The sequence below is a fragment of the Nomascus leucogenys genome, chromosome 22a (assembly GCF_006542625.1).
Source record: "Nomascus leucogenys isolate Asia chromosome 22a, Asia_NLE_v1, whole genome shotgun sequence".
NCBI classification, from domain to species: Eukaryota; Metazoa; Chordata; class Mammalia; order Primates; family Hylobatidae; genus Nomascus; species Nomascus leucogenys.
This window is the reverse complement of record NC_044402.1, coordinates 70,028,954-70,055,222: the sequence shown is the minus strand read 5'-3', so window position 1 is coordinate 70,055,222 and position 26,269 is coordinate 70,028,954. Positions and strand designations below refer to the sequence as shown.

Below are 26,269 nucleotides of genomic sequence, written 5' to 3'. Positions count from 1 at the left end.
CATCTACACATTGAAAAGTATAGAGCAGTTAAAAAATAAGTTTATATGCACTGACATGTTCAAATCCTCTGCAACTGTAGATGAAAAATATAATCTGTATAACATGAATAGTAAAATAATATTTATGAAAAAGGTATATTTGCTATATCTTTGATATGCATGTATTGCATAGAAAGGGCTTGTAAGGATGTAGACCCACTTTTTAACATTTCCTTTAAGAGGAATGGGATAAAGAGGTTTAGATTTTTTTCCCCACTTTTCATTCTATACTTCTTTTCACAAGGAGAATGTATGTACACGTTACATTTGTGGATAGAGAATAAAAACAATAACTAAGTTAAGTGTATCAGGTTCACAAAAGCGTTACCAGAAACTGCTACTGGGTGAACCCCAAGAAAGGTAATATCTGTCACTCAGGACACGTGGAATTTCTATGGCATTTGTGTGTGAGAGAAACACCAAATTCTCCCAGTAAACTGCGAGTCCCGTAGGATAAGCACGCATCTGATGGCCCTGAAGAAGCGTTCCTTGTGTTTCCTGAACCCCTGAGAGCCCAGGCACGCCTCAAACACATTTAAGATTCTTTGGGCATCCGGGCCAGCCACATGCTCCCAACACCGCCTCCGGGTCGGGGCGCGCGGCCAGAGCTCAAACAGACTCCCTTAGAATGTCTCCAGGAAACCGTCGGGTGGGGCGGAGATCTGCTCCCTGCAGTGGCTTTTTCACCTGCTGTCCAGCCTGTGATTCCTGGAAATGAGTTTCTGTTCCTCTAAGGTCGTGGGGCAGCCGGACCCGAGCCTGGGGCGAAGCGGGAGCTGAAGAGGGACCGGGCGACTAGCCGGAGTCGGGCCGGGAGTCCGAGCGGGGTCGGTCAGAGTCGGAGGGGAAGCCGGAGCCCGGCCGGGGCCAGACAGCGCAGCTCGAGATCTGGGTCCGGGTCGGTGGAGGACCCGGGGTGGGACCAAGGACCGAATCGAGGCTGGTCTGGGCGTCAGGGCAGCCCTCGGAGCGGCGACCGTTGCTGGAGAAGGGGCCACAGCCACCCCGGCGTGGGTTGGAAGGACGCACCCCTGCTGGGGTGAAACCCCGAATCCGTAGCCATCTGCCCGCGACTGCTACGCCGACCGCCTGAAGGGGCCGCTGTCCCGCACCTTCCAGGGGCTGGGGTGGTGGTGGGCACCCCTGATCTTCCTCTGGCGCCCATGATGCCGCCGGCCAGCCGGCTTCCTTTACCTGCCGGAGGACGAAGAAGGTCTGGAGGAGCCGTGCGCCCGGGGGAGCCCGGCCAAGGCTGAGTGGGCTTCATGCGGGGCCATTTCACCATCACCGACTCCTACCGCTTCTCCAGGAGGAGCCCCGAGGCCAATTTCGCCTCCATTTTGGTGGTCTCCCACAGCGACTTATAGCTGGAACCAGATATCTTTGCCGAAGTTGGTAAATTGGGCAGCGTGATTCAGGATCTGCAGGTCCCAAGGGGAAACGCAAGCCACATCCAGTACCAGCAAGTGTCCCTGAGGCACCAGACGCTCTGTGTGCCCCCCAACCCGCTCCTGCATGCCTGGCAGGTGGACAAAACGCTTGACCTGAGCAGCATCACCTTCCCCATCTACAACCACAGCGGGCATCTCATCTTCCTGACTGGCTTCTTTGGAGGACACATCTTGGGGGACAGCCTGGGAATGGGCCCGTTACTTCTGCAGGCCAAAGCCATGCGGCTGCTGTACTACCTGAAGACCCAGCACTGGAGGACAACGTGCAGAGCAAGCAGTGGCTCACCCGTTTCCTCCACCAATTTAACAATATTAACAATAGTCTGGCCAGGAAGAAAATTGAGGTACCTGGCGGTTCAGGTTTACAAGGAGGCCAAGAGAAGGTGGGAGGGAGGGATGAGGAAGACTTGCTCCGAGAACCGTAACAAAAGCACCGCATGACTACTTCAAGGGGTCCTTACCTCAAAGCTGGGTTTGCTTTACTGTATTTGGCACTTAATCCAACTGTCTTAAACTAACACCGACGGATGCCAGGAATCGTCAATTCTTGGTAACATTCAAGTCGATAACACAAATCCTGTGTCCACCAGATGGGGCTGTTCAGTACAGACACTGATCTTCATGCTTAATTTTGGGGTTTGGTTTCTTATCATATTACAGTCTTTGAAATTCTACTTTTAGTTGAAGTCTTCACTGGTTTTGGGGAGCCCCCAAAACTTGCTTGGAGCTCGCTGAGTATGTTTTTTTTGGCAGCTGGTCCACTTTACATTGCTTTCCAGACAACTGCAATTTGAGGCAACTTCTATGACAGTGATCCCTTTGTTTCACTTGGCATACATTCTAATCATACTGTTTGCAGTCACATCAGGCTATTGTTGCTGCAAGTTCTGGATCAAAAGTATCATCTGTGAACCTCAAGAGCAGGGGGGACTTGCCCACCCCACTCTCACGAAGATGAGGATCTTCAGGGTGGTCAGCATGTCCTCGTCCATCCTGACCCTGCTCCACTCTGAGCCCAGCTGGCCACCCTGGAGTCCGCTTCTGAAGCCTTCAGCAGCTCTAATGATTTCATAAACCAGTTGTATGCTATCATTTTAGTGAGTGTGAGTAAATGTTTGGATTCAGGGCTTCTTAACTGTGTGCAATTCCTGCCCCAAACTTTCTTAGAGAAGTTTCTTCTTGTTCAAGAAGACAAAGCTTATGGAATCCATTACCTTGTCTTCCTAACTTCTTTCAAAAGCAGATATAAAAGGGAATAGACATGTTTTTAAACCAATAACTTTGTGTTAAAAATACTGGAAAATACTTTTCTTTTGTGTGTGTGTGTGTTTATTGGACCTCCTAACATGTTGACAAGCAGAAATGTTATATGGAAGAGCCTTTCTAAAAGCTGAACCTCTGAGAATAAATGCCTTATACTAGGAATTGGGGAAGAGAAAAGCAGAAGGAAGTTCTAACAAAGATTGTGTTTCAAAGACTTTCAGAAATTATGAAGGATACCTCTCTGAAGAGTACTCCAGTATGATGTTCCTTGAAATGGATATGGCTGTCAGGAAGTTGCTTCAGAGTGTGAAGTCAAATGCATGCTAACCTTCCAGTTTTGTTTCTGTTTTGTTTGACACAGGGTCTCTGTCACCCAGGCTGGAGTGCAGTGGCACAATCTCAGCTTACTACAATCTCTGCCTCCAAGGCTTAAGCAATCCTCCCACCTCAGCTTCCCAAGTAGCTTGAACTACAGGTGTGCACCACCATGCCTGGCTAATTTTTGTATTTTTAGTAGAGATGGGGTTTTGCCATATTGCCCAAGCTGGTCTTGAATTTCTGAGCTCAAGTGACCCACCCACCTTGGCCTCCCAAAGTGCTGGGATTACAGGCATATGCCATCATGCCCTGCCAACCTTACAATTTTTTAAAAAGAGACAAAAGGTGTTTGAATTATCTGGAGCTAATAAGAAAAAACTTGAAGCAACCATTAATCAATCTAATCATGTTCTTTGAAAATATAACCAGCCATTGGCTATTTAAAACTTGTAATTTTTTTTATTTACAAGAAGTATGGAGACTATACTGCCATCTGATTATAAATAACAATAAAATATTAATTCAACCCTTCAAAAAATTTTATGAAGAACAAAATGCTCTAAACTTTCCTACTTTTAATGTATGTTTAATATTTCTGGCTGGAATTCCATACCATTCTTTCCTTCTTACTAAAATCTCAAGTTTCAGGTGGCAGCTTGCCAGTTTCAACCTCACCTTCTCATCTGCTTTCTGATTAAAATGTTTAAGAGATCCAGCCAGGCATGGTGGCTCATGCCTGTAATCCTAGCACTTTGGGAGGCCGAGGCAGGTGGGTTGCTTGAGGTCAGGAGTTCGAAACCAACCTGGTCAACATTGTGAAACCCTGTCTCTACAAAAAATTAGCCAGGCATGGTGGCGTATGCCTATAATCCCAGCTACTTGGGAAGCTGAGGCACAAGAATTGCTTGAGTCTGGGAGGCGGAGGTTGCAGTGAGCCGAGATCATACCACTGCACTCCAGCCTCAGCGACAGAGAGAGAGACTTTCTCAAAACAAACAAACTCAATAAATAAATAAATAAAATAAAATCTGGAATTATTAAAAATTCATACCCAAACTGCATGTTGGCATTGTTATTCTAAGAATGGTGTGTGTATGTGTGTGTGTGTGTGTATGTGTGTGTGAGGGAGGGAGGGAGGGAGAGCGAGGGAGAGAGACAGAAAGAGAGAGAGAGAGATGTGGAATAAAGCAATGAGTTACAATGTGATATCCCAGGTGACCTTGAGAACCAGAATACTTCCTGTGGGAAAAACGGCTACCTATAGTTGTTAAGATGCTTTTACCATTTCCCTGACAATGCTAGCACCTTAAACATGTTAAATTCTAATACCCCTCTCCTGCTTTTGTGTTATGTAATTTTTTTTCTAATTTTTAGAATTATTTATAGTGAGCTATATCGCCCAGGCTGGTCTCAAATTCCTGAGCTCATGCAACCCTCCTGCCTTGGCCTTTCAAAGTGCTGGGATTACAGGCGTGAGCCACCACACCCAACCTGTGTTATTACGTATTTTGATTTTAGGCCTAGAGACAACGAACAATCCAGTAGCAATAAGCATCCCTAGCATCCAGACTATAGTCTTTAGTGAGAAATACCATTTCTCACTAAAAGAAACTAGTGCTGCTTAAACAAATGGTTCATTCCAGGTTTGAGGCAGGAATTGTACAAAATGGGCCAGGAGAATCTTGTTATACAAGATAGCAAAGAAGCTATCAAAAACTATTAAGGTTTTAACTGAAGTAGTTGGAAACAATCTGCAGACGACTCCACTGGCTCAAGATGGAATAAATCATGCATGAATAAGAGTAACTGCAGTGGACTGAAAAAAAATGTTTAAATTAATGATTTAAAAATGATTAAATAATGATTTTTTAAAAACCTAACCGCCGGGCACGGTGGCTCACACCTGTAATCCCAGCCACTTTGGGAGGCCGAGGTGGGCAGACCACGAGGTCTAGAGATTGAGACCATCTTGGCTAACATGGTGAAACTCCATCTCTACTAAAAATACAAGAAAAATTAGCTGAGCGTGGTGGCGCACGCCATAGTCCCAGCTACTCGGGAGGCTGAGGCAGCAGAATCGTTTGAACCTGGGAGGCGGAGGCTGCAGTGAGCCAAGATCATGCCACTGCACTCCAGCCTAGCTACAGAGCGAGACTTCTTGTCTCAAAAAAAAAAAAAAAAAAACCTAATAAATCATCTTTGGAGGACGCTAACAACTATTTTGCAAACTAGTAAATAAAGGGAAGAATCAAGCATTTAACCTGCCTTTCCTACACAAACTATAACTCTGAGTAAACAACTAGTAAATGAGGGAATGTCTCTTTTTATAGAAGTATTTAAACAAATAGACCAAGAAGAGACAATAGTGGCCAGGCGCGGTGGTTCATGCCCGTAATCCCAGCACTTCGGAAGGCTGAGGCTGGCGGATCACGAGGTCAGGAGATCGAGACCATCCTGGCTAACATGGTGAAACCCCGTCTCTACTAAAAATACAAAAAATTAGCCAGGCGTGGTGGTGAGCGCCTGTAGTCCCAGCTACTCGGGAGGCTGAGGCAGGAGAATGGCGTGAACCCAGGAGCTGGCGCTTGCAGTGAGCCAAGATCGCGCCACTGCACTCCAGTCTGGGCGAGAGAGTGAGACTCTATCTCAAAAAAAAAAAAAAAGGAAGAGACAATAACACTGGAAATCACCACTTTGCAATCCTTAATGAATTAAGGATCTAGGATTGAGCATCTACGGCTGCTAACATACAGACAACCAGACGTTAGGCTTTTTTTTTTTTTTTTTTTTTTTTGAGATAGAGTATCGCTCTGTTGCCCAGGCTGGAGTGCAGCGGTACCATCTTGACTCACTGCAACCTCCACCTCCCAGGTTCAAGCGATTCTTGTGGCTCAGCCTACCAAGTAGCTGGGATTACAGGTGCCCACCACCATGTCTGGCTAATTTTTTTGCATTTTTAGTAAAGATGGGGTTTCACCATGTTGGCCAGGATGGTCTCGAATTCCTGACCTCAAGTGATCCCAGCCTCCCAAAGTGCTGGGATTACAGGCGTGAGCCACCACGCCTGGCCCAGATGTTAGGTATCTTTTGTCAAATACATCATCACCTATGAAGTAGTCCTGACAAAAACCAAATCAAACCTGAATCTGATTAGGCCTCTAGATCCAACTACCAACTTATAGGACATACAGAGAACAGAGGAATGTGCTAATCTACACAACATGAATCAGTAAAATACCAACATTGAAAAAGTAGGATATATATCAAGGTTCTTCAACAAATAAATTGCCAGGAGTTGAAATAAAGAAGAGATGGATAAGGAATTTATAGAATAAGAGAGCTAAAAGACAAAGCAAAGCTAAATACAGTGTTTAGAGATTTACAGTTGGGTGACGTAGTGAGTTGAATGCAAGTATGTCCACATCCTACTCCCTGGAACCTATGAATGTTACCTTAATTGGAAAAAGGATCTTTGCAGATGTAATTAAGATCTTAAGAAAATCATCCTAGAGGCTAGGTGTGGTGGCTCATGCCTGTAATCCCAGCACTTTGGGAGGCCAAGGCGGGTGGATCACGAGGCCAGGAGATTGAGACCATCCTGGCCAACATGGTGAAACCCCATCTGTACTAAAAAAATACAAAAATTACCTGGGTGTGTGATGGCACATGCCTGTAATCCCAGCTACTCTGGAGGCTGAGGCACGAGAATCACTTGAACCCGTGAGGTGGAAGTTGCAGTGAGCTGAGATCTTGCCACTGCACTCCAGCCTGGCAACAGAGCGAGACTCCGCCTCAAAAAACAAAGAAAAGAAAAGAATCATCCCAGAGTATCCTGGTGGCCCTAAATCCAACAACAAGTGTCCTTATAAGAGTTAGGCAGAGGGAGATTTGACACAGATGGAAGAGGAGGAGACAATGTGACCAGGGAGCAGAGATTGGAGTGATATGGCCACAAGTCAAGGAATGCCAGCAGTCACAGGACGCTGGAAAAGAATGGATTCTTCCCTAGGTCCCCCAGGGGTGCAGCCCTGCTGGCACCTTGATTTCAGACCTCCGGCCTCCAGAACTTTGAAAGAACACATTTCTGTTGCCATCTAGTTTAATTTTTTACAGCAGCCACAGGATGCTCATAATACAAGTGGATAATATCCAAGAGAAAGAAAATAATCCCCATAGTGAAGACAGAGGTTATCGATAAGGGTTTGGGAGGTACATGTGGAGGGTGTCTGGGGTAGTTGGCAAGGTATTCTCTCCTCACCTGGATGCCAGTTGCAAGGTAGTTGCCCTTTAATAACTCCTTAAGCTGTACATTTGTCTCATGTGGATTTCTGTATTCATATCTTATTTAACAGTAAATAAAGTTTTCAAAAAATCATACAACTAGTAAAGTTCTTATCTCAAATGTCTGCCCGTGCACAAGGAGGGCCTGTGTTCTCTAGACAGGGAAGAAGGTATGACTCATTTCCTTGACGGTCAAGGTGTGAGGAGGGAAAAGCTATAAAGGGTTAGAGAAGGGCTGCAGAAACACACCTTCGAGAAACCACGAGTACCACTTTTATGTATTTATCTGTCCAGGAAAGAACTAGAAACAAGAGTTTGTCTGTGAACTTTCAAATGAAAGATGTATTTCACAAGTCTCTGCTGAAAGTGTTCACAGATTATACATGCCCAGCCTGACTTTTAAATGCCAGTGAACAAAGGTTGGGGGTGGGTAATAATTAACTACACTCTATTAAGGCTGATGGATACAGTGCTGGTATTTCAGATTTCCCAACGAGAACCTCCGTAGGTACTTGTAGGTATACGATCTTGTGGTCTGTTTTGAATTTCAAAGGTAAAAGTTGAAATGTTGGCAATCCTGTGTATCCAATGTGGCACAATTTGCAGTGACTCTTCCTAAACTAGCTCAGAACACCCTTAGGAGGCAGTCAGTTGGAATCTACAATATTCACTGGAGGTTTGAGCAGGATGCTCAACAGCCGTCCAGTGAGGCCCCCGCAAAAAATATTATCTTTTAACTCAGAGGGCCCAAGTATGAGTTTAACAGTCTATGACTCACAACTTCAAAATACCATCGAAATTCAATTCAGAGTTAAAGACTGTATGATGATGCCCCGGATTTTCAGAAGACAGTTCTGTTGGTCATATTTTTATATTCATTGCTATATAGTCCATAAAATTTGTGTCACAACTTGCTCTTTTCTTGCATTTTTATAATTTATATACCCCAATTTTACTAAAGACTACTATATTGTTTTTGTTTTTCAACTTTTATTTTAGGTTCAGGGGTACATGTGCAGGTTTGATATACAGGTTAATTTGTGTCATGGGGGTGTGTTGAACAGATTATTTCATTGCCCAGGCATTAAGCCTAGTACCCAACAGTGTTTTTTTGTTTGTTTTAGGCAGAGTCTCGCTCTGTTGCCCAGGCTGGAGTGCAGTGGTGTGATCTCAGCTCACTGAAGCCTCTGCCTCCTGGGTTCAAGCAATTCTCGTGTCTCAGCCTCCAGAGTAGCTGGAATTACAGGCATGCACACCCACGCCTGGCTAATTTTTATACTTCTAGTAGAGACGGGGTTTTGCCATTTTGGCCAGGCTGGTCTTGAACTCCTGACCTCAAGTGATCCACCCGCCTTGGCCTCTCAAAGTGCTGGGGTTACAGGTGTGAGCCACTGTGCCTGGCCCCAATAGTTATTTTTTCTGCTCCTCTCCCTCCTCCAACCCTCCACCCTAAAGTGTTTGTTGCTCCCTTGTGTTCATGGATTCTCATAATTTAGCTCCCATTTATAAGTGAAAATATACAGTATTTGGTTTTCTGTTCCTGCATTAGTTTGCTAAGAATAATAGCCTCCAGCTCCATCCATGTTCCCACAAAAGACATGATCTCACTCCTTTTTAAGGTTGTATAGTATTCCATGATGTATGTGTACCACATTCTCTTTTTGCAATCTGTCACTGACAGACATTTAGGTTGATCCCATGTCTTTACTATTGTGAACAGTGCTGCAATGAACATTTGCATGCATGTGTCTTTATGGTAAAATGATTTATATTCCTTTGGGTATTTGTATACCCAGTAATGGGACTGCTGGGTCAAATGATAGTTGTTTTTAGCTCTTAGAGGAGTCACCATACTACTTTCCATAATGGTTGAACCTAATTTACACTCCCACTAACAGTGTATAAATGTTCTCCTTTCTCCACAACCTCACCAGCATCTGTTATTTTTTCATTTTTTAGTAATAGCTATTTTAACTGGTGTGAGATGTTATCTCATTGTGGTTTTGATTTGCATTTCTCTAATGATCAGCAATACTGACCTTTTTTTCATATGCTTTTTGGCCACATATATGTCTTCTTTTGTAAAAGGACTAGTATATCTTGGCCAGGTGTGGTAGCTCACACCTGTATTCCCAGCACTTTGGGAGGCCAAGGCAGGGGGATCATCTGAGGTCGGGCGTTTGAGACCAGCCTGACCAACATGGAGAAACCCCGTTTCTACTAAAAATTCAAAATTAGCCAGGCGTGGTGGCACATGCCCGTAATCCCAGCTACTCAGGAGGCTGAGGCGAGAGAATCGCTTGAACCCAGGAGGCAGAGGTTGCGGTGAGCCAAGATCGCACCACTGCACTCCAGTCTAGGCAACAAGAGCGAAATCCTGTCTCAAAAAAAAAAAAAAAAAGCCAGGCATGGTGGCTCACGCCTGTAAACCCAGCACTTTGGGAGGCCAAGGCGGGCAGATCACGAGGTCAGGAGATCGAGGCTATCCTGGCTAACACGGTGAAACTCCGTCTCTACTAAAAAGACAAAAAATTAGCCGGGCGTGGTGGCGGGCGCCTGTAGTCCCAGCTACTCGGAGGAGAGGCTGAGGCAGGAGAATGGCGTGAACCCGGGAGGCGGAGCTTGCAGTGAGCCAAGATCGTGCCACTGCACTCCAGCCTGGGCGACAGAGCGAGACTCTGTCTCAAGAAAAAATAAATAAATAAATAAGAAAAAGGACTAGTATATAATGTTAGGTAATGCTTTATTTATTACCTTCAATAAAAATGAAAATTCCTCTCACTTAATTTCTTGACAATAGAATTAATTTCATATTGAGTCTTTCAAATGTGAAGCATTGGTAAGTTGTGTTATTTACTATTGTGATAGTTAATGAAGCTTTTTTTTCTCTTTTTTTTTTTTTGAGAGAGAGGGTCTCACTCTGTCACCCAGGCTGGAGTGTGGTGGCATGATCATAGCTCACTGCAGCCCCAAACTTCTGGGCTCAAGTGACCCTCCCACCTCAACCTCTCGAGTAGCTAGGACTACAGGCATGTGCCACCATGCCCAGGTAATTTTTTGGATTTTTTTGTAGAGACGGAGTTGCACAGGCTGGTCTTAAATTCCTGGCCTCAAGTAATCCTCTAGCCTGGGCCTCCCAAAGTGCTGGGATTATAGGTGTGACCACCACACCTGGCCTAATGAAGCTTTAATATCAGTATTGATAGTTTATAACTTTGTAAATATTATTTTCTTACACTGCTCTATTTCTTAGATGTTAAATAATAATTGCTATAGCTAAAACACCTTATGAAATACTTGATATTATGAAATACTTTGGTTGTCTTATATAGATTGACATTTAATAATAATTGGGCTAGGCACACTGGCTCATGCCTGTAATTCCAGCACTTTGGGAGGCCAAGGCAGGCAGATCATTTGAGGTCAGGAGTTCGAGACCAGCCTGGCCAACATGGTGACATACCGTCTCTACTAAAAATACAAAAATTAGCTGGAGGTGGTGGGGTACCTGTAATCTCAGCTACTTGGGAGGCTGAGGCACAAGAATCGCTTAAACCCAGGAGGCGGAGGCTGCAGTGAGCTGAGATTGCGCCACTGCATTCCAGACTGGGCAACAGAGCAAGACTTCGTCTCAAAATAATAATTGGCAAATAAATTATATGAAAACAACTTTTTATATTAGCCTCAAGCAAGATGAACTCTTTATCACCTTAAGTCTTTCTCTCTCTCTCCTAGGAGCAAAAACCTTTTTTTTTTTTGCTAGAGGACCACCCCCCTAGAACCCTTCTTCTAATATCCTAGAGGTTAGAACTGCTTCACACACATTCCTCCACCAAACACTGGCAAGGAGGATGGACTATCTATGATTGGCTTAGAGCAATTAAGATTCAAGTTACATGGCCTCCTAATATGCAAAAAGACCTGGGGCTCTTGATAATCTACATGTTTGACACAGTTAGTCACTTGTCTTGCATTATATTTTGCTTCCAGCCCTTGGCAGAATGGTCTAATAGTCAATGACCCTGTCACTAACTTCTTTTTTTTTCCCTAAACCTACTTTCTATCTTCCACCCCTCAGGAGTTCCTGACACCCATCACTGTTTTCTGTTTTTTTCTTTTTCTTTCTGTCAGAATCTCCTCTCAAATCAAATGGAATTGCGAAAGTCAGGATAAGACAATATATCACTATGTGTGGTATGCAGAGTAATGGTCCCCTAAAGATGTCTACATCTTGATCTTTGGAATCTATGTATCAGGTTACATGGAAAGGAGAATTAAGGCTCCTAACACTGATAAGGTGAAACCTGTACCATGCTTCTATCCTGCAGAATTATAAGATAAATTTGTATTACTTTAAGCTACTAAGTTTGTGGTAATTTCTTACAGAAGTGATAGAAAACACAGCATGCTTTCCAAAAATATTTACATTTTAACAAGGGACAAAGCCCTTCCTTGACTTAGCACATTTTTGGTTGCAAGAGATAGAAACTTGATTCAAAACAAAAAAGGATGTATTGGGTCACATCACCATCCAACTGTGGAAAAGACAGGAATAGAACTGTGTCAGGAAGGCCTAGAACCAAGAAGTTAACATCATCCCCCATCCCCAGTCACTAGGCATCTGTATGTTCTCTTCATGCACACCAGCTGAGTCCCAATAGCAGGGAACTTGGCCAACCACAGCTCTAGATCTGCCCCCATGACTCAAATGCCTCCCATTAGGCCCCACCTCCAATCCTGGGGATCAAATTTCAACATGAGGTTTGGAGGGGAAGAATTTCCAAACCATAGCATTCCACCCCTGGCCCCCAAAACTGATGTCCTTCCCACATGTAAAGTACAATCATCCATCTCAATCATCCCAAATGTCTTAAGTTGTTCCAGCACCAACTCAAAAGTCCAAAGTCCAAAATCTCATCTGAGATTCAAGACCAGTTCCTTTCAGCTATGAGCATGTAAAATAAAAAACGAGTTATTTAATTCCAAGATACAATGGTTATACAGGCATTCCCATGTCAAACATTCCCATGTCAAATGGGAGAAATCGGTGAAAAGAAACGGGTAATAGGCCCCATGTGTGTCCAAAACCCAGCAGGCAGGCATTAAATCTTAAAGCTCCAAAATAATCTCCTATGACTCCATGTCCCACAACCTGGGCACACTGGTGGGTCCTGAGGCCTCGAGCAGACCCATCCCTGTGGCTTTTCTGGGTGCAGCCCATGTGGCTGCTCTCATAAGGTGGAGTCAAATGCCAGAGGCTTTTCCAGGCTGAAGGTGCTGGTGGCTCTATCGTTCTGGGGGCTGGAGGGCAGTGGCCCTCCTGCAAATCCACTAGGCATTACTCTAGCAGAGGCTTGCTGTGAGGGGTCTGACTCTGCAGCAGGCTTTTGCTTGGGCACCCAGGCTTTCCAATAAATCCTCTGAAATCTAAGTGGAAGCCACATCTCCGTAGCTCTTGCATTCTGTGGGCCTGCAGAATTAATACCACGTGGATACCACCAAGGCTTCTACCTTGTGCCCTCTGGACCAGCAGCACCAATCTTATCTGGGGCTCCTGGGGTCATTTGAACTACAGCTGCTACAGCCTGGGAGCAGCATCCTGAAGCAGTGAGGAGCAGTGGTGCCCTGGTCCTGTCCCCCAAAACCAATCTGTCCTCCTAATACCCCTAGGCCTGTGATGGGAGGGGTGGCTGCCCAGTGGAAATTTCTATTTGTGAAATGCCTTTGTGGCCTTTTCCCCACTGTCTTGACTATTAGTACCTAGATCCCTTTTTGTCACCCTAAACTGTTTAGCAACCTGTGGCTCCAGCTTGACCATGCCCTTGGATTCCTCTCCTGAATATGCTCTTTCCTTCTCTATTACATGACCAGGCTGAGAATTTTCCAATATTTTACACTCTGATTTTAATGATAAATTCTGCCTTTAAGTCATCCCTTTGCTGCTGCAATTCAACATATGCTGTTGAAAGTAATCACGACACTTCTCGATTGCTTTGCTGCTTAGAAATTTCTTCTGTCAATTACGCTAGGTCATTACTCTTATGTTTGGTCTTCCACAAAGCCCTAGGGCATGGACACAATGCAGCCAAGTTCATTGCTGTGCTGTAACATGGGTGATCTCTGCTTCAACTCCCAGTAAGTTCCTCATTTCCACCTGAGACCTTGTCAACATGGCCTTTACTGTCTATATTTCTTTTTTAAATTTTTTTAATTTTTTAAAAGTCCCCATTTGACATACTGTCTACATTTCTGTCAGCATTTTGGTCATAACCAATTAATCAATCTGTAAGAAGTTCCAACCTCTTAGAATTTCCAATCTCTAAATTCCTCATCTTTTTGTCTTCTTGTAACCAGGGGCCTCGGTGTTAAAAATCACCCACTTTCTTTTTCTTCCTTCCCTCTCTAGACACTCTCTTTCAGCAATGCATGTTTATCTAATTAGGCTCTTGCTTGAGAAATCCCAGAGGCTAACCTTGAAACAAACCAGGGAAAGAGCCCTCGTTGAGGAATCCTCCCATTTGGAGGGAGTAACCAACAATTAGTCCACCATCATCAGGCCGAAGTCAAGATAATGCCAACCAGACCTCTGGACAGGCATTACCCAAGATAACCACTGGAACAAGACACACAGACCCTGTACTCTGCACCTCCACATGTCTCCAAGTTTCCCTTTAAAAACCCTATGGTAAATTTTAATAAGAACACATGGACACATGGCAGGGGACAACACACTAGGGCCTGTGGGGATGGGGGTTGGAGGGAGGAAGAGCATCAGGAAGAACAGCTAATGGGCGCTGGGCTGAATACCTAGGTGATGGAATGATCTGTGCAGCAAACTACCATGGCACATGTTTACCTGCGTAACAAATCTGCACATCCTGCACATGTACCTGGGAACTTAAAATAAAAGTTGAAGAAAAAAATAAAGATGGTACTTTTGAATGCTTGTTCACTATGTTCTCAAGTTTGCTGGCTCTCCAATTAAACCTGCTTTTCCTCCCACCAATCCTAGCCTCTAATGTCTGGTGTTTGAGTGGCAGCAGCTGAACCTAAGTCTGGTTACATTCTGAGCCCTCCAAACTCTTCCAACCTCAGCTCATTACCCAGTTCCAAAGCTGCTTCCTCATGTTTAGGTATTGTTAAAGCAATACCCCACTCCTCAGTACCAATTTTCTATCTTATTCCATTTTGTATTGTTATAAAAGAATACCAGAGACTGGTAATTTATTAAGAAAAAAAGGTTTATTTAGGCCAGGTGGGGTGGCTCATGCCAGCACATTGGGAGGCCAAGGCTGATGGATCACAAGGTAAAGAGATTGAGACTATCCTAGCCAACATGGTGAAACCCCGTTTCTACTAAAAATACAAAAATTAGCTGGGCGTGGTTGTGCACGCCTGTAATCCCAGCTACTCCGGAGGCTGAGGCAGGAGAATCACTTGAATCGGGGAGGCGGAGGTTGCAGTGAGCCGAGATTGCACCACTGCACTCCAGCCTGGTGACAGAGCAAGACTCCATCTCAAAAAAAAAAAAAAAAAAAAGAAAAAGAAAAAAGAAAAAAAGGTTTATATAGCTCATGATTCTGATGGCTGCAAAGTCCAAAATTGGGCATCTGCATCTGATGAGGGCCTCACACCTGCTTCCACTCACGGTGGAAAGCAAAGGGGAGCTTGTGTGTGCAGAGATCACGTGGCAAGAAAAGGAAGAGAATGGAAGGGAGGTGCCAGGCTCTTTTTAACAACCAGCTCTCATTGGAACAGAGAACTCACCCAACAAGGGAGGGGGTTAGAACTCACCCACAAGGGAGGGGGTTAATCTATCCATGAGGGATCTGCCCCCATGACTCAAACACCTCTCATTAGGTCTCACCTCCAACAATGGGGAGCAAATTTCAACATGAGACTTGGAGAGGTCAAACATCCAAACCATAGCATAGTCCAAGTGTAAGTGTCCCATAGAAAAAGAGTTAGGGCATCAGCACAGTCACAGCCTTTGGAAGAGCTGCTCTAAGGCAGACAGAAGCCCCAAGCTGTGTCTGCTGTGACCTAAGAAATGTAAGCCGTATTTATAGTTTCAGACATTTTCAGACTAATAAAACAAGTGTTTTTTGTTGCTTTGCATATGTGAAGGGAGGGAGGATGGAGGGCTGACTGTGTGCTACTGGCTGATCCAGCACCTAAATTGATCATATAAATGGCGATCTCCTCTGCAGTCTGTATTAGTCAGCTTAGGCTGCCATAATGGGTGACAAACAAGCAATTTTTTTCTCACAGTTCTGCAGGCTGGAAGTTTGAGATCAGAGTGCCAATATGGTTGGGTTCTGGTGAGGGCTTGCTTCTGGCTTTCAGACAGCAAGGTGTCTTTTCTTATAATGACACTTACCATGTTAAATCAGGGCCCCATCCTCAGTACCTCATTTAACCTTAATTACTTCCATAAAGGCTGTATCTCCAAATATAGTCACATTGAGGGTTGGGGCTTACAGATATTTATTTATATAAATGTGAAAACATAGGGCAATATGCCTTTGAGCAAGTACCCTAGATGCTAATCCTCTTTCAGTTCCAGCTAAAACACTGAAAATAAAACCTAAGAGAAATAACAACTTCTAAAATTTGGATAAACTCATCTTAATTAATCCATGCTTAAAATAATCTCCATGATTTTCACTATTTTGTAAAATAATGTTTGACCTCCCAAAGCAATGGCTTGCATTTGATTTTAGTGAAAGACAAAAATACATACATATATATGTGTGTGTGTGTGTGTGTGTATATATATATATAATTTTTTTTTTTTTGGTAGAGACAAGGTCTCACTCTGTTGCTCAGGATGGAGTACAGTGTGATCATGGCTCACTGTAACCTGAAACTCCTGGGCATTACTAAAATGCTTGGCCTTAGTAAAATATTTTTCATCATACTGCAGTGACTTCAAATTTGAAAAAGTTGACAGAAAGCTGTACACCTTTTTTTTTTTTTTTTTTTTTTTTTTTTTGTGAGACGGAGTCTTGCTCTGTGCCCCAGGCTGGAGTGCAGTGGCGCGATCTCGGCTCACTGCAAGCTCCGCCTCCCGGGTTCACGCCATTCTCCTGCCTCAGCCTCCCGAGTAGCTGGGACTACAGGCGCCCGCCAACACACCCGGCTAATTTTTTGTATTTTTAGTAGAGACGGGTTTTCACTGTGTTAGCCAGGATGGTCTCGATCTCCTGACCTCGTGATCCGCCCGCCTTGGCCTCCCAAAGTGCTGGGATTACAGGCTTGAGCCACCGCGCCCGGCCAGCTGTACACCTTTTTAATCCTTTCTGCTGTGCACAAATCCATAGCAAAAATATTTTCTTTTTTTTTTTTTTAACAGAAAACAGGAGCTTTTGACACAAAGTACAGCATTTTAAAAATTCAAAAAGAGGCCAGGCGCAGTGGCTCATGCCTGTAATCCTAGCACTTTGGGACGCCAAGATGGGCGGATCACCTGAGGTCAAGAGTTCAAGACCCACCTGGCCAACATGGTGAAACCCTGTCTCTACTAAAAATACAAAAAAAAAAAAAATTCAAAAAACAAACAGAAAATAGGAGCTGAAAATTAAATACTTCAGATCACAAACTATTTTCAAGATCCTTCAAGCACCTCCAGCATGCTTTTCTGTAAAAATAATCCTTATCATCGTCCTTTTATGCTGGACATACATATGAAATACTAGATCTTGGGAAGGCCAAGAATAAGATGCGGTCCATAATCTCTAACTTAGCCAAGAGATACACAACTCACATATAAATGACCAATTCTTAAATGTGACAATGGGAGTCTTACTGTGGCTGAAACAGGAAAGATTTTCCATAGAAGGCCGGACTTGACTCAGGAGTTGATAGGACCTACAGAAACTGGCAAAGGAGGGGAAGGTGACTGCAATTGTTCTCACCTATGCCATAAAGTGGATCTCTAAAGCACTACTGGGCAGCATATTAGTTCTAGCATTAATTGCTAAATGTTCTTCAGAGCAATAAAATAGTCTACAATTCAATTACAGATCGAAGTAGTCTATAATTCAGTTGTTTTCATTAATTCAGACTATCCTTCAACCCAATCAGCCCAAATTCAAGCAGTCTTACTACGTAGTGATTTATTTTTATTGAAAATACAAAGTAATGTTAAAGAAAAGATTTAAATAGTCATTCCATATCCCGCTACACTAACACAATGAATTTGTTTTGCATATTACCTTCCACATGCATAAAGATTTTACAAAGTCACAATCATAGTATGCATACTATTTTGTATTGTGCTCGTTTTACTTACCATATCAAACATGTCCACATTTCTACAGTCTTCCAAGTAATTATTTTAATGGCAGTATAATATTTTACTATTTTTATTATCCCACTTTCTTTGACATGGAGATTTTTTTCCCCAATTTTTGTTATTATAAAGGATGCAGACATAAACGTCTTCATGCATTTATCTTTTTTCTGAATTATTTTTAAGGTTAAAAGTATAGAAGTAGAATTTATGGGGCAAAGGATATGGTCATTTTTACAGCCCTTGCTATGTAGTACCATATTTTGTTTCCAAAGGGTTGTATCTATTTAAAATGCCATCTGAAATAAATGCATTAAAATTTTCCTTCTAAAACTTTTTTTAATCAGAAATGCTAGGTAGTTTTAAACTTCAGTAAAGTTAAAAATAATTGTCTCTTTTTAAAAAATGAAGAGTGTGGAATAGATGGTCTCACAGATAACTAATGGTGTAAAGGAGTTAAGCAACACATCCCAACTATTCCCAAGTTATGGCACACATGGAAAGCGATGCTGTAGACACACTGAGGAAAATGGACAAAGCTAGTTCTGGCCCAGAGGCTCCAGCCACCCAGGCCACCTTTGGATGTAGCAAGGGGTGAGGCGATCCATATCTAGGCCTATCTGTGATTTGCAGTGCCAGTGTGCATGGCTCAGGAAGCTCTAATCAAGGAGAGGTTAAACGACTTAAGTCACAAAATCTAGTTAGTGGCAGCTTTGGGAAATAAATGCAAATATCTTCTTGTCAATGTATTTTCTATTAATCACAACTGCTCTACATGCTTTCTGGCTCTAAAATTCAATCATATATGCAGACATGTATCTATATTTAAGAATAAAGAGGATTTCCTAACATGCTTGAACTAAAGACACCTAAACTAGCAACATACATCAAAGCTGAAAATTAAAAACAGTCCTTAGCATAAACAAATATTTCACTATCTTCTCATTGATTTTTCGGACTTGCCATTCTTTTAAATTTAGTTTGTAAACTCTTTGAACAGTAACAATCTGTTGCACAGTATTTTGTATATCTCTGGTAGTCAGTAAATAGAGAATAATAACAATAAATTACACTACAAAGGAAAAAAACTAGACAAAGTAAATCCACATTCTAAATAATTCTGAAGGTGAAAAAAGTGTTAAGTGTTGATTTTGTAGAGGTAGAGAAGATTCCCTCTTTAAATTTCAAATTCCTGCTAGCTAAATGGAAATTTTTTTTTTTTTTTTTGAGACAGGGTCTTGCCAGGTTGGTCTCCAACTCCTAGGCTCAAGTGATCCTCCTGCCTCAGCCTCCCAAAGTGCTGGGATTACAGGCATGAGCCACCATGCCCAGCCAGATATCTTAATATGTACTATCTACTATAAGGCTCTTGAGAAACATTTCATTCCACAGAATGGTTCTGATTTATCCCCAGTGTTGATGCTACCAAGAGGAAAAGATTCACTACAAAGGTAGTTCACATTTTATCAAGTGTCAAATATTCCATATTACCTTTGAAAACCAGAGATTATAGGTATTAATCCCACTGATACAACTGTGTATATATATATGATCTTTCTTGACCGTGAATCACCATATTTGGGAGTAGAGTGGGGTTAGGAATTACAATTTACTGATCCCCTATCATGTGCCAGACACAATTATCAGGTAAGGAACTTCAAACCCTGCATTCATTTTTTTTTTTAAACTATACTCCAAAAAAGTGATTGCTTGGTCATTTCTGCAGATTCAATCAGACATTATACACACAAACACACCCATGAGACCGCATGGCACTGGGAAGATTACCCACTATTTCCCACTTATTAAGATCTGGATCATATTTCTCAATGCTCTGAAGATACGTTCCCTTTGAGTAGGAGTATCCTCCAGTGACATAAATACATCCGTTCATGATGACGGCACCGCACTCCATCCTCCTTTCCATCATGGGAGCTATCTCTCTCCATTCATTTTGTTCAGGGTCATAGCATTCTGTGATTGTAGTTTGTCCACCGACTAGATAGAGCTTATTTTCAAATGGAACTGAGCACAATCCATATTCTTTTAAAAAGAAAAAAAGAAAAGAGCAATTTTTTAAAGGATAACAAACAAAAGAGATTCCACAGTGTGGTAATGTAATAATCCTTTACAATTTAGCACACAAAAAAATAGGGGAGTGGTGGCATTTTGATTCAGGCACACAACACTGCAACGCTGAGGCTGAAAATCATTCCCTGTCACCTAATTCAGATTGCCTGTTCCTGCCATGCTGCCATTATCCTTCAGCTTGTCCTTAAGCTGGCTCTGCAGGAGGCCAGGGAGGAAACTCACCCAATAGATCACCTCCCTGGTAATTTCCCAACACAGACAACTTTTACTTGACACCTATCTGTAAAAGATGGTAGCAGTAGAATCCTTACAGAAAGACACACTCGATAAGCGGTGGTGTCCCTTCAGGTCTTGGCAGCTGTCTCCTTAACCAATGGCAGGCAATCTGGCATGTCTGCTGCCACAGGTGCCACACAGGGTGGCCTTGTGTGCTTCTCACACTGCCAGTCCAGTTATGAACTCAAGAAGCTAAAGAAACGCACCCAGACTTGTGGGGCATGACAGTCTATCATCCTGAGAAGCTGTGAAGGGCGCCCCCAGGCGGAGGGCTGCTGTGTGGGATCCGGGTCCCGGGGCTGGATGTATGTATATGGGGGGTCCTCCTCCTAGGCTATTTTAGTGTTTTCCATTTTATCTCCCCCTCTACACCCAAACCTGCTGGATCTTCAAAGCACCAGGATATCTCACAACTCTACTTCTCCCTTCTTCCCAGGGCTGTGACAAGAGTGAGGCTAGCGAGGTGCTTAGGGTGCAAAATGCAGGGAGGCAGAACTCTGTGAGTCATTTGCACCGCGTGGCCTTACATTTTGTGCCTGAAGCATCTCATTTGCCTCATCCTGGTCTCTGCCCTGTTTTCTTCCACACTCCCGCTTTTATCATCACTCCTGGCCTGTCAGTTCACTCTCTGGGAATATCAGTCATAAAATTACACTTAAAAACCTCTAGCTGGAGCCCCAAAGGAAAAGGAGGATTTGTCAACGCATTCAAATTAAAGCAAGGAAAGATTTAGCGCACTATCGCTGAGCTGTTCCTTCTGCCTTGAAGTCTCTCCTCTCCCCAGGTCTCTGCACAGCTGCGTCCTTCCTGTCATTCTGGTCTTGTCTTACTCTCACCTCTTCAAAGGGCATTCCCTGACCACCCAGCCCGAAGTGGCCAGGCAGGCGTCTCTACCACATCATCCTATTTTAATTCTCTCCATAGCACTTCTCATTATCTGGAATGTTTCTTTTCTTTTCTTTTTTAGAGACAGGGTCTTGCTCTGTCACCCAGGTTGGAGTGCAATGGCACAATCATAGCTCAATATAGCCTCAAACTCCTGCGCTCAAGTAATCCTCCCATCTCAGCCTCTCAAGAAGCTGGGACTATAGGTACACATTACCACAACTGGCTAATTTTTGTATTTTTGTAGAGATGGGGTCTCCCTTTGTTGCCCAGGCTGGTCTACAACTCCTGGCCTCAAGAGATCCTCCTCTGCCTCAGCCTCTCAAAGTGCAGGGCTTATAGGTGTGAGCCAGGTGTGTTTCTTATTGTCTCTCTCTCCCTCCTGGCAGCACAGGAACTGTGTCCTGCTCACTAACCTATTCCTAATTGGAGAATGGCAACTGACTGGCACCTTGTGAGAATTCAATAAATATTTGTTGAATAATGAATGAATTGTACTTTGTATGCTTGTGTCCCAATGTGTCCCCACATTATAACGTAGAAGGAAAGCTTATAAGCAAGCCCCTCTTTAGAAAGAATAATACAATCAGAAATGTGATTTCCAGATGAGTGTGGTGGTGCACACCTGTAATCCTAGCTACTGGGAAGGCTGAGGCTGGAGAACTGCTTGAGCCCAGGAGTTCAAGGCTAGTCTGCGCAATGCAGTGAGACCCTGTCTCTTAAAAAAAAAAAAAAAAAAAAAAAAAAAAGGGATTTCCTCTTTAGGAGTGGAAGACAACTTCTTATCAGTAAAGTTCTCCCTCAGTTTTTTTTTTTTTTTTTTTTTTTTTTTTTTTTTGAGACAGAGTCTCACTCTGTCTCCCAGGCTGGAGTGCAGTGGCACAATCTCGGCTCACTGCAACCTCTGCTTCCCGGGTTCAAGTGATTCTTATGCTTCAGCCACCCAAGTAGCCAGGATTACAGGTGTGCACTGTAGCTGAGATTACAGGTGCGCACCACCATGCCTGGCTAATTTTTATATTTTTAGTAGAGGTGGGGTTTTGCCATGTTGCCCAGGTGCTAGTCTTGAACTCCTGGACTCAAGCAATGCACTGAGATTACAGGCGTGAGCCACCATGCCCGGCCCTCCCTAGGTTTTGACAGCTAAGGAAAGTCTTAGAAGATTGCATTTTTGCTTCACTTTCACATATTTTTCTCAAGTTACTGACATCCAAGAAAATAATTATCCTACTTGTTAAAAACTCATTTTTTACTTTCCAGTTATTTATATGTTGAATTTTTATAGGATTTACTTGTTTCAAGTACTTGTGAAATACTGCTTATATCAATTATATGAATCATTCAATTAATGGTTATTGTGAAAATAAATGATAGTTCAAATATTTTATCAGTTGGTAAAAGTGATTCAACATCACTCACTAGGCTTTTCTTACGTTACTTGGAGTTTATCAAAACACCCCAATTTTTGATTCATATGTTAAGAAAGCCATCTGTCTTCCTATAGCAGTAAAAATATTTAAGTAAAGTGATTCCTAATCATTTTTTCTCTTTTACTCAAATACAACACATGTTCTATTACTGTGGATAGGAACTTTTTCTTCCTGACCTGTAACTGCTTTTTTTCTTGTTGGTTAACCCCTCTAAGCCACTGAGGCTCTGGGACTGTGCCTGGCTCACTGTGCTCCTAGCACTGAGTATATAGCAGCATGTAGGATGCACACAGCAGATATGTTAGACATGAATAAGCGAACAAATGAATAATCAAGAATGGGAGTGACACCATCTGTCACGGCTCAAAAGTTTACACACAAGTATAAAACATCAACACACAGCAGTCTGTATTCAGTGTTAGATGAGTGATATGAACAAACAACTAGAGGGATTCAGAGAAAACCACAATATCCATTTGAACTGATTTCAATTTTTTTTCCTAAGATCTTTTCTCATTGAAGAGCCTGTAAAGTTTATGTAGTCTAACTTCCTGATTTTACTGGAAAGTAAGGCCCAAGAGCTTAATCTACTTGCCGATGGCAAGGCAGGTAAATAAATGGCAGGGCCAGGAAAGTTCTCTCCCCACTTGACACAGTTCTCCACAGGTCCTTCATCACGTACTGCTTCCTCTTGGCTCTTCACACACTCTTGTTCCTCAGCTTATCCCTCAACTCTGCCCGTTTCCTAGGATTCTGCCCGTAGCTGTATTGCTGGTCACACCCTACCAAGGCATCTTACTCATCCCCATACCCAGAGCCACCATTCAAGCAAACAATCCCCAGATCTCTACATTCAGCTACCTCCCTCCTCTCAGCTGCAAACCCACATTTCCCTTTGCCCGCTGGACAGCTCTTTTGGGTTATCCAATGATTCCTTTGCTCTAAACTATAAAATTGAGCTCATCATCTCCCCTCTTCTCCCTTCCTGTCAGCTTCTCCTTCAGTATACCTCATTCTCTCAGACAACCAGCCAGAGACCCTGAGACGACTGTCAACTCCTTTCTCTCCTTCATCTCCTGTATGCTGTCAGCCAAGAAAGCAATCAGCTGTTGAATCTATGACATTCCTCATATCGGCCCCTCTTTTCTACTCCTAACACTTCTTCAGGCTTTCATCATTTCTCCCTTGGTTAAACACAATAGTGTTAGTAGATCCCCTTGCTGTCTTTCTCCCAATCTACCTAAAAGGAGTTCTCTTCCTTTTTTTTTTCTTTTTTTTTTTTGAGACAGAGTCTCACTCTGTCACCCAGGCTGGAGTGCAGTGGCACGATCTTCGGCTCACTGCAAGCTCTGCCTCCCGGGTTCACGCCATTCTCCTGGCTCAGCCTCCAGAGTAGCTGGGACTACAGGCGCCCGCCACCATGCCTGGTTAATTTTTTTGTATTTTTAGTAGCGATGGGGTTTCACCATGTTCGCCAGGATGGCCTCGATCTCCTGACCTCATGATCCACCCACCTCGGCCTCCCAAAGTGCAGGGATTACAGGCGTGAGCCACCGCACCCAGCCAGGAGTTCTCTTCTTAAAACCAGAGCTGGGCCAGGTGCAGTGGCTCAGGCCTGTAATCCCAGTGCTTTGGGAGGCTGAGGCGGGTGGATGACTTTAGGCCAGGAGTTCAAGACCAGCCTGGCCAACATGGTGAAACCCCGTCTCTACTAAAAAAAAAAATACAAAAACTAGCCAGCGTGGTGGCGCATGCCTGTAATCCCAGCTACCTGGGAGGCTGAGATGCAAGAATCGCTGAACCCAAGATTGTGTCACTGCACTCCAGCCTAGGCAACAGAGCGAGACTGTCTTTAAAAACAAAAAACCTAGAGCTGATCACACATCATTCTCTTGCTCGAAAACCTGTATGATTCTGCATTTTAAAAACTACCCAGACTCAGCTGGGTGTGATGGCTCACGCCTGTAATCCCAGCACTTTGGGAGGCTGAGGAAGGCGAATCACAAGGTCAGGAGTTTGAGACCAGCCTGGCTAACATGGTGAAACCCCATCTCTACTAAAAATATGAAAAATTAGCCGGGCAAAGTAGCGGCGCCTGTAATCTCAGCTACTTGGGAGGCTGAGGCAGGAGAATAGCTTCAACCTGGGATGCGGATGTTGCAGTTAGCCAAGATCACACCACTGCACTCCAGCCTGGGCAACACAGCGAGACTCCATCTCAAAAAAAAAAAAAAAATTACTCAGACTGCCATTCAAAGCTCTCCATGACATGCTCTCCAACTGAGCTCTCCCATCCGATCTCCCATTCTACCCTCTTCCATTCCATTCATTCATGTCTACTCCCAGGTAATGGAATACACCTGAAACTTTCCTTTCCACCTTCCTCCATTGGGCTGACTTCTTGCCAGAAAAACCCTTCGTCAAAAACTAGCTTCCTTATTTGGGGCCACACTTTAAGGCCCAGATCATAACCACCTACCGTTGGAAGCATTCTAAGATGGTCAGATTTCCCTTAATTAGACTTACACTCTTTTTATTCTCAATTTCAATAGCACTTGTTTTTACAAAACTTAGCAGAGACTGTCCTGTATTTCAATTATGTATGTATATTTGCTCCTGGATTCTGAGCTTCTACGGCAGTAAAGACTAGCACTTAATCATCTTACATAATTATCAGAATCCTACCTTTTCCAATGTAGGGTCTCAATAAATGTCACCTTGAATTCAATGTAACTATAGTCCCGTGTTTTCCAATTATACAAACTACCCCATTAAAGGGGTTAAGATAAAATATAATACTTATATTATCTTTAAAAAATAACAATAGTCATTTCTTCTCAGTGTAAGCAATGTATCTCTAAGAAGTCAACTCGAGGATGACATTTTAATTCCTCAGGAGGTACTGCTAAAATCCGTAAGAAATAAACCTTGCTATAATTCAGTGGATGCAGATGCACACAGCCTTCAAGAGCTTAAGGATTTAACAGACTAGCTGAGCAAAGCCAGCCAGGAGCAAGAAAAACAACAGCACAGGCCCCCTAGGTCAGTGACGTGAGGAGAATTGGAAGGACTGTGGTGAACGGAGCACACAAGCCTCATTTAGGGGAACAGCTGCCCCCCGGCTCCCATGACTGCTGCCTAGAAGGAATACATCCAAGGCGGCCAGGTCTTCCCATTTCTTCTAAAGGACAGAAATCATGATTTTTACTTGAAATCTCTTAAATTTTAAATATTGGTAACAAGGCAGTTCAAAAATATTTTAAGGACTGTGAAAGCTAAACAGAACACATCATGCAAGGTACTGATTTAAAGTCTGTTTTTTATGTTTTATCAGGAAAAAGTTCAATGGAAATCAAAACTTTACACGTGGATGCATATTATGTTACCATTGATTTCTACTATAATTTAACATTTATTTTGGATTCTCAATTTGCCATGACTTATTAATACTTTTCCTTCCTTCCTTCCTTCCTTCCTTCCTTCCTTCCTTCCTTCCTTCCTTCCTTCCCTCCTTCCCTCCTTCCCTCCTTCCCTCCTTCCTCTTTCTTTTTCTTTCGTCCTTCCCTCTGTGGCCCAGGCTGGAGTACACTCAGCTTGCTGCAGACTCCCAGCGTCCGGCTCCCGTGATTCTCCTGCCGTGGCCTGCGGGCTGCCTGGGATTGCTGGCGCGCGCCGCCACCCCTCCCTGCCTTTTCTCCTTTGGCTGGAGGCGCGGTTTCGCCATGTCGGCCAGGCTGGTCTCCAGCTCCTGACCTCCAGTGCTCTGCCCGCCTCGGCCTCCCGAGGTGCTGAGACTGCAGACGGAGGCTCGCTCATTGGGTGCTCGGTGTTGGCCGGGCTGGGGGCGGTGGCGTGGTCTTGGCTCGCTGCAGCCTCCGCCTCCCGGCCGCCTGCCTTGGCCTCCCAGGGTGCTGGGATTGCAGCCTCTGCCTGGCCACCGC

General features: G+C 43.6%; 1 protein-coding gene across 11 annotated transcripts in view; it reads right to left on the bottom strand.

Annotated features, from left to right (window-relative positions):
* The window catches only part of LOC100583865 (kelch-like protein 23), a 63,172-nt gene that overhangs the window by 26,108 nt on the left and 10,795 nt on the right, over nt 1-26,269 (bottom strand). The window contains exon 4 of one of the 11 annotated variants that reach the window (XM_003254234.3): nt 17,200-19,689. The exons of the other annotated variants lie outside the window; for them this stretch is intronic. Coding sequence (XP_003254282.1) covers nt 19,379-19,689 — 311 coding nt within the window. The 3' untranslated portion in view covers nt 17,200-19,378. Of the gene's footprint in view, nt 1-17,199; nt 19,690-26,269 lie in introns of those variants that run through there. 11 annotated transcript variants of the gene reach the window in all.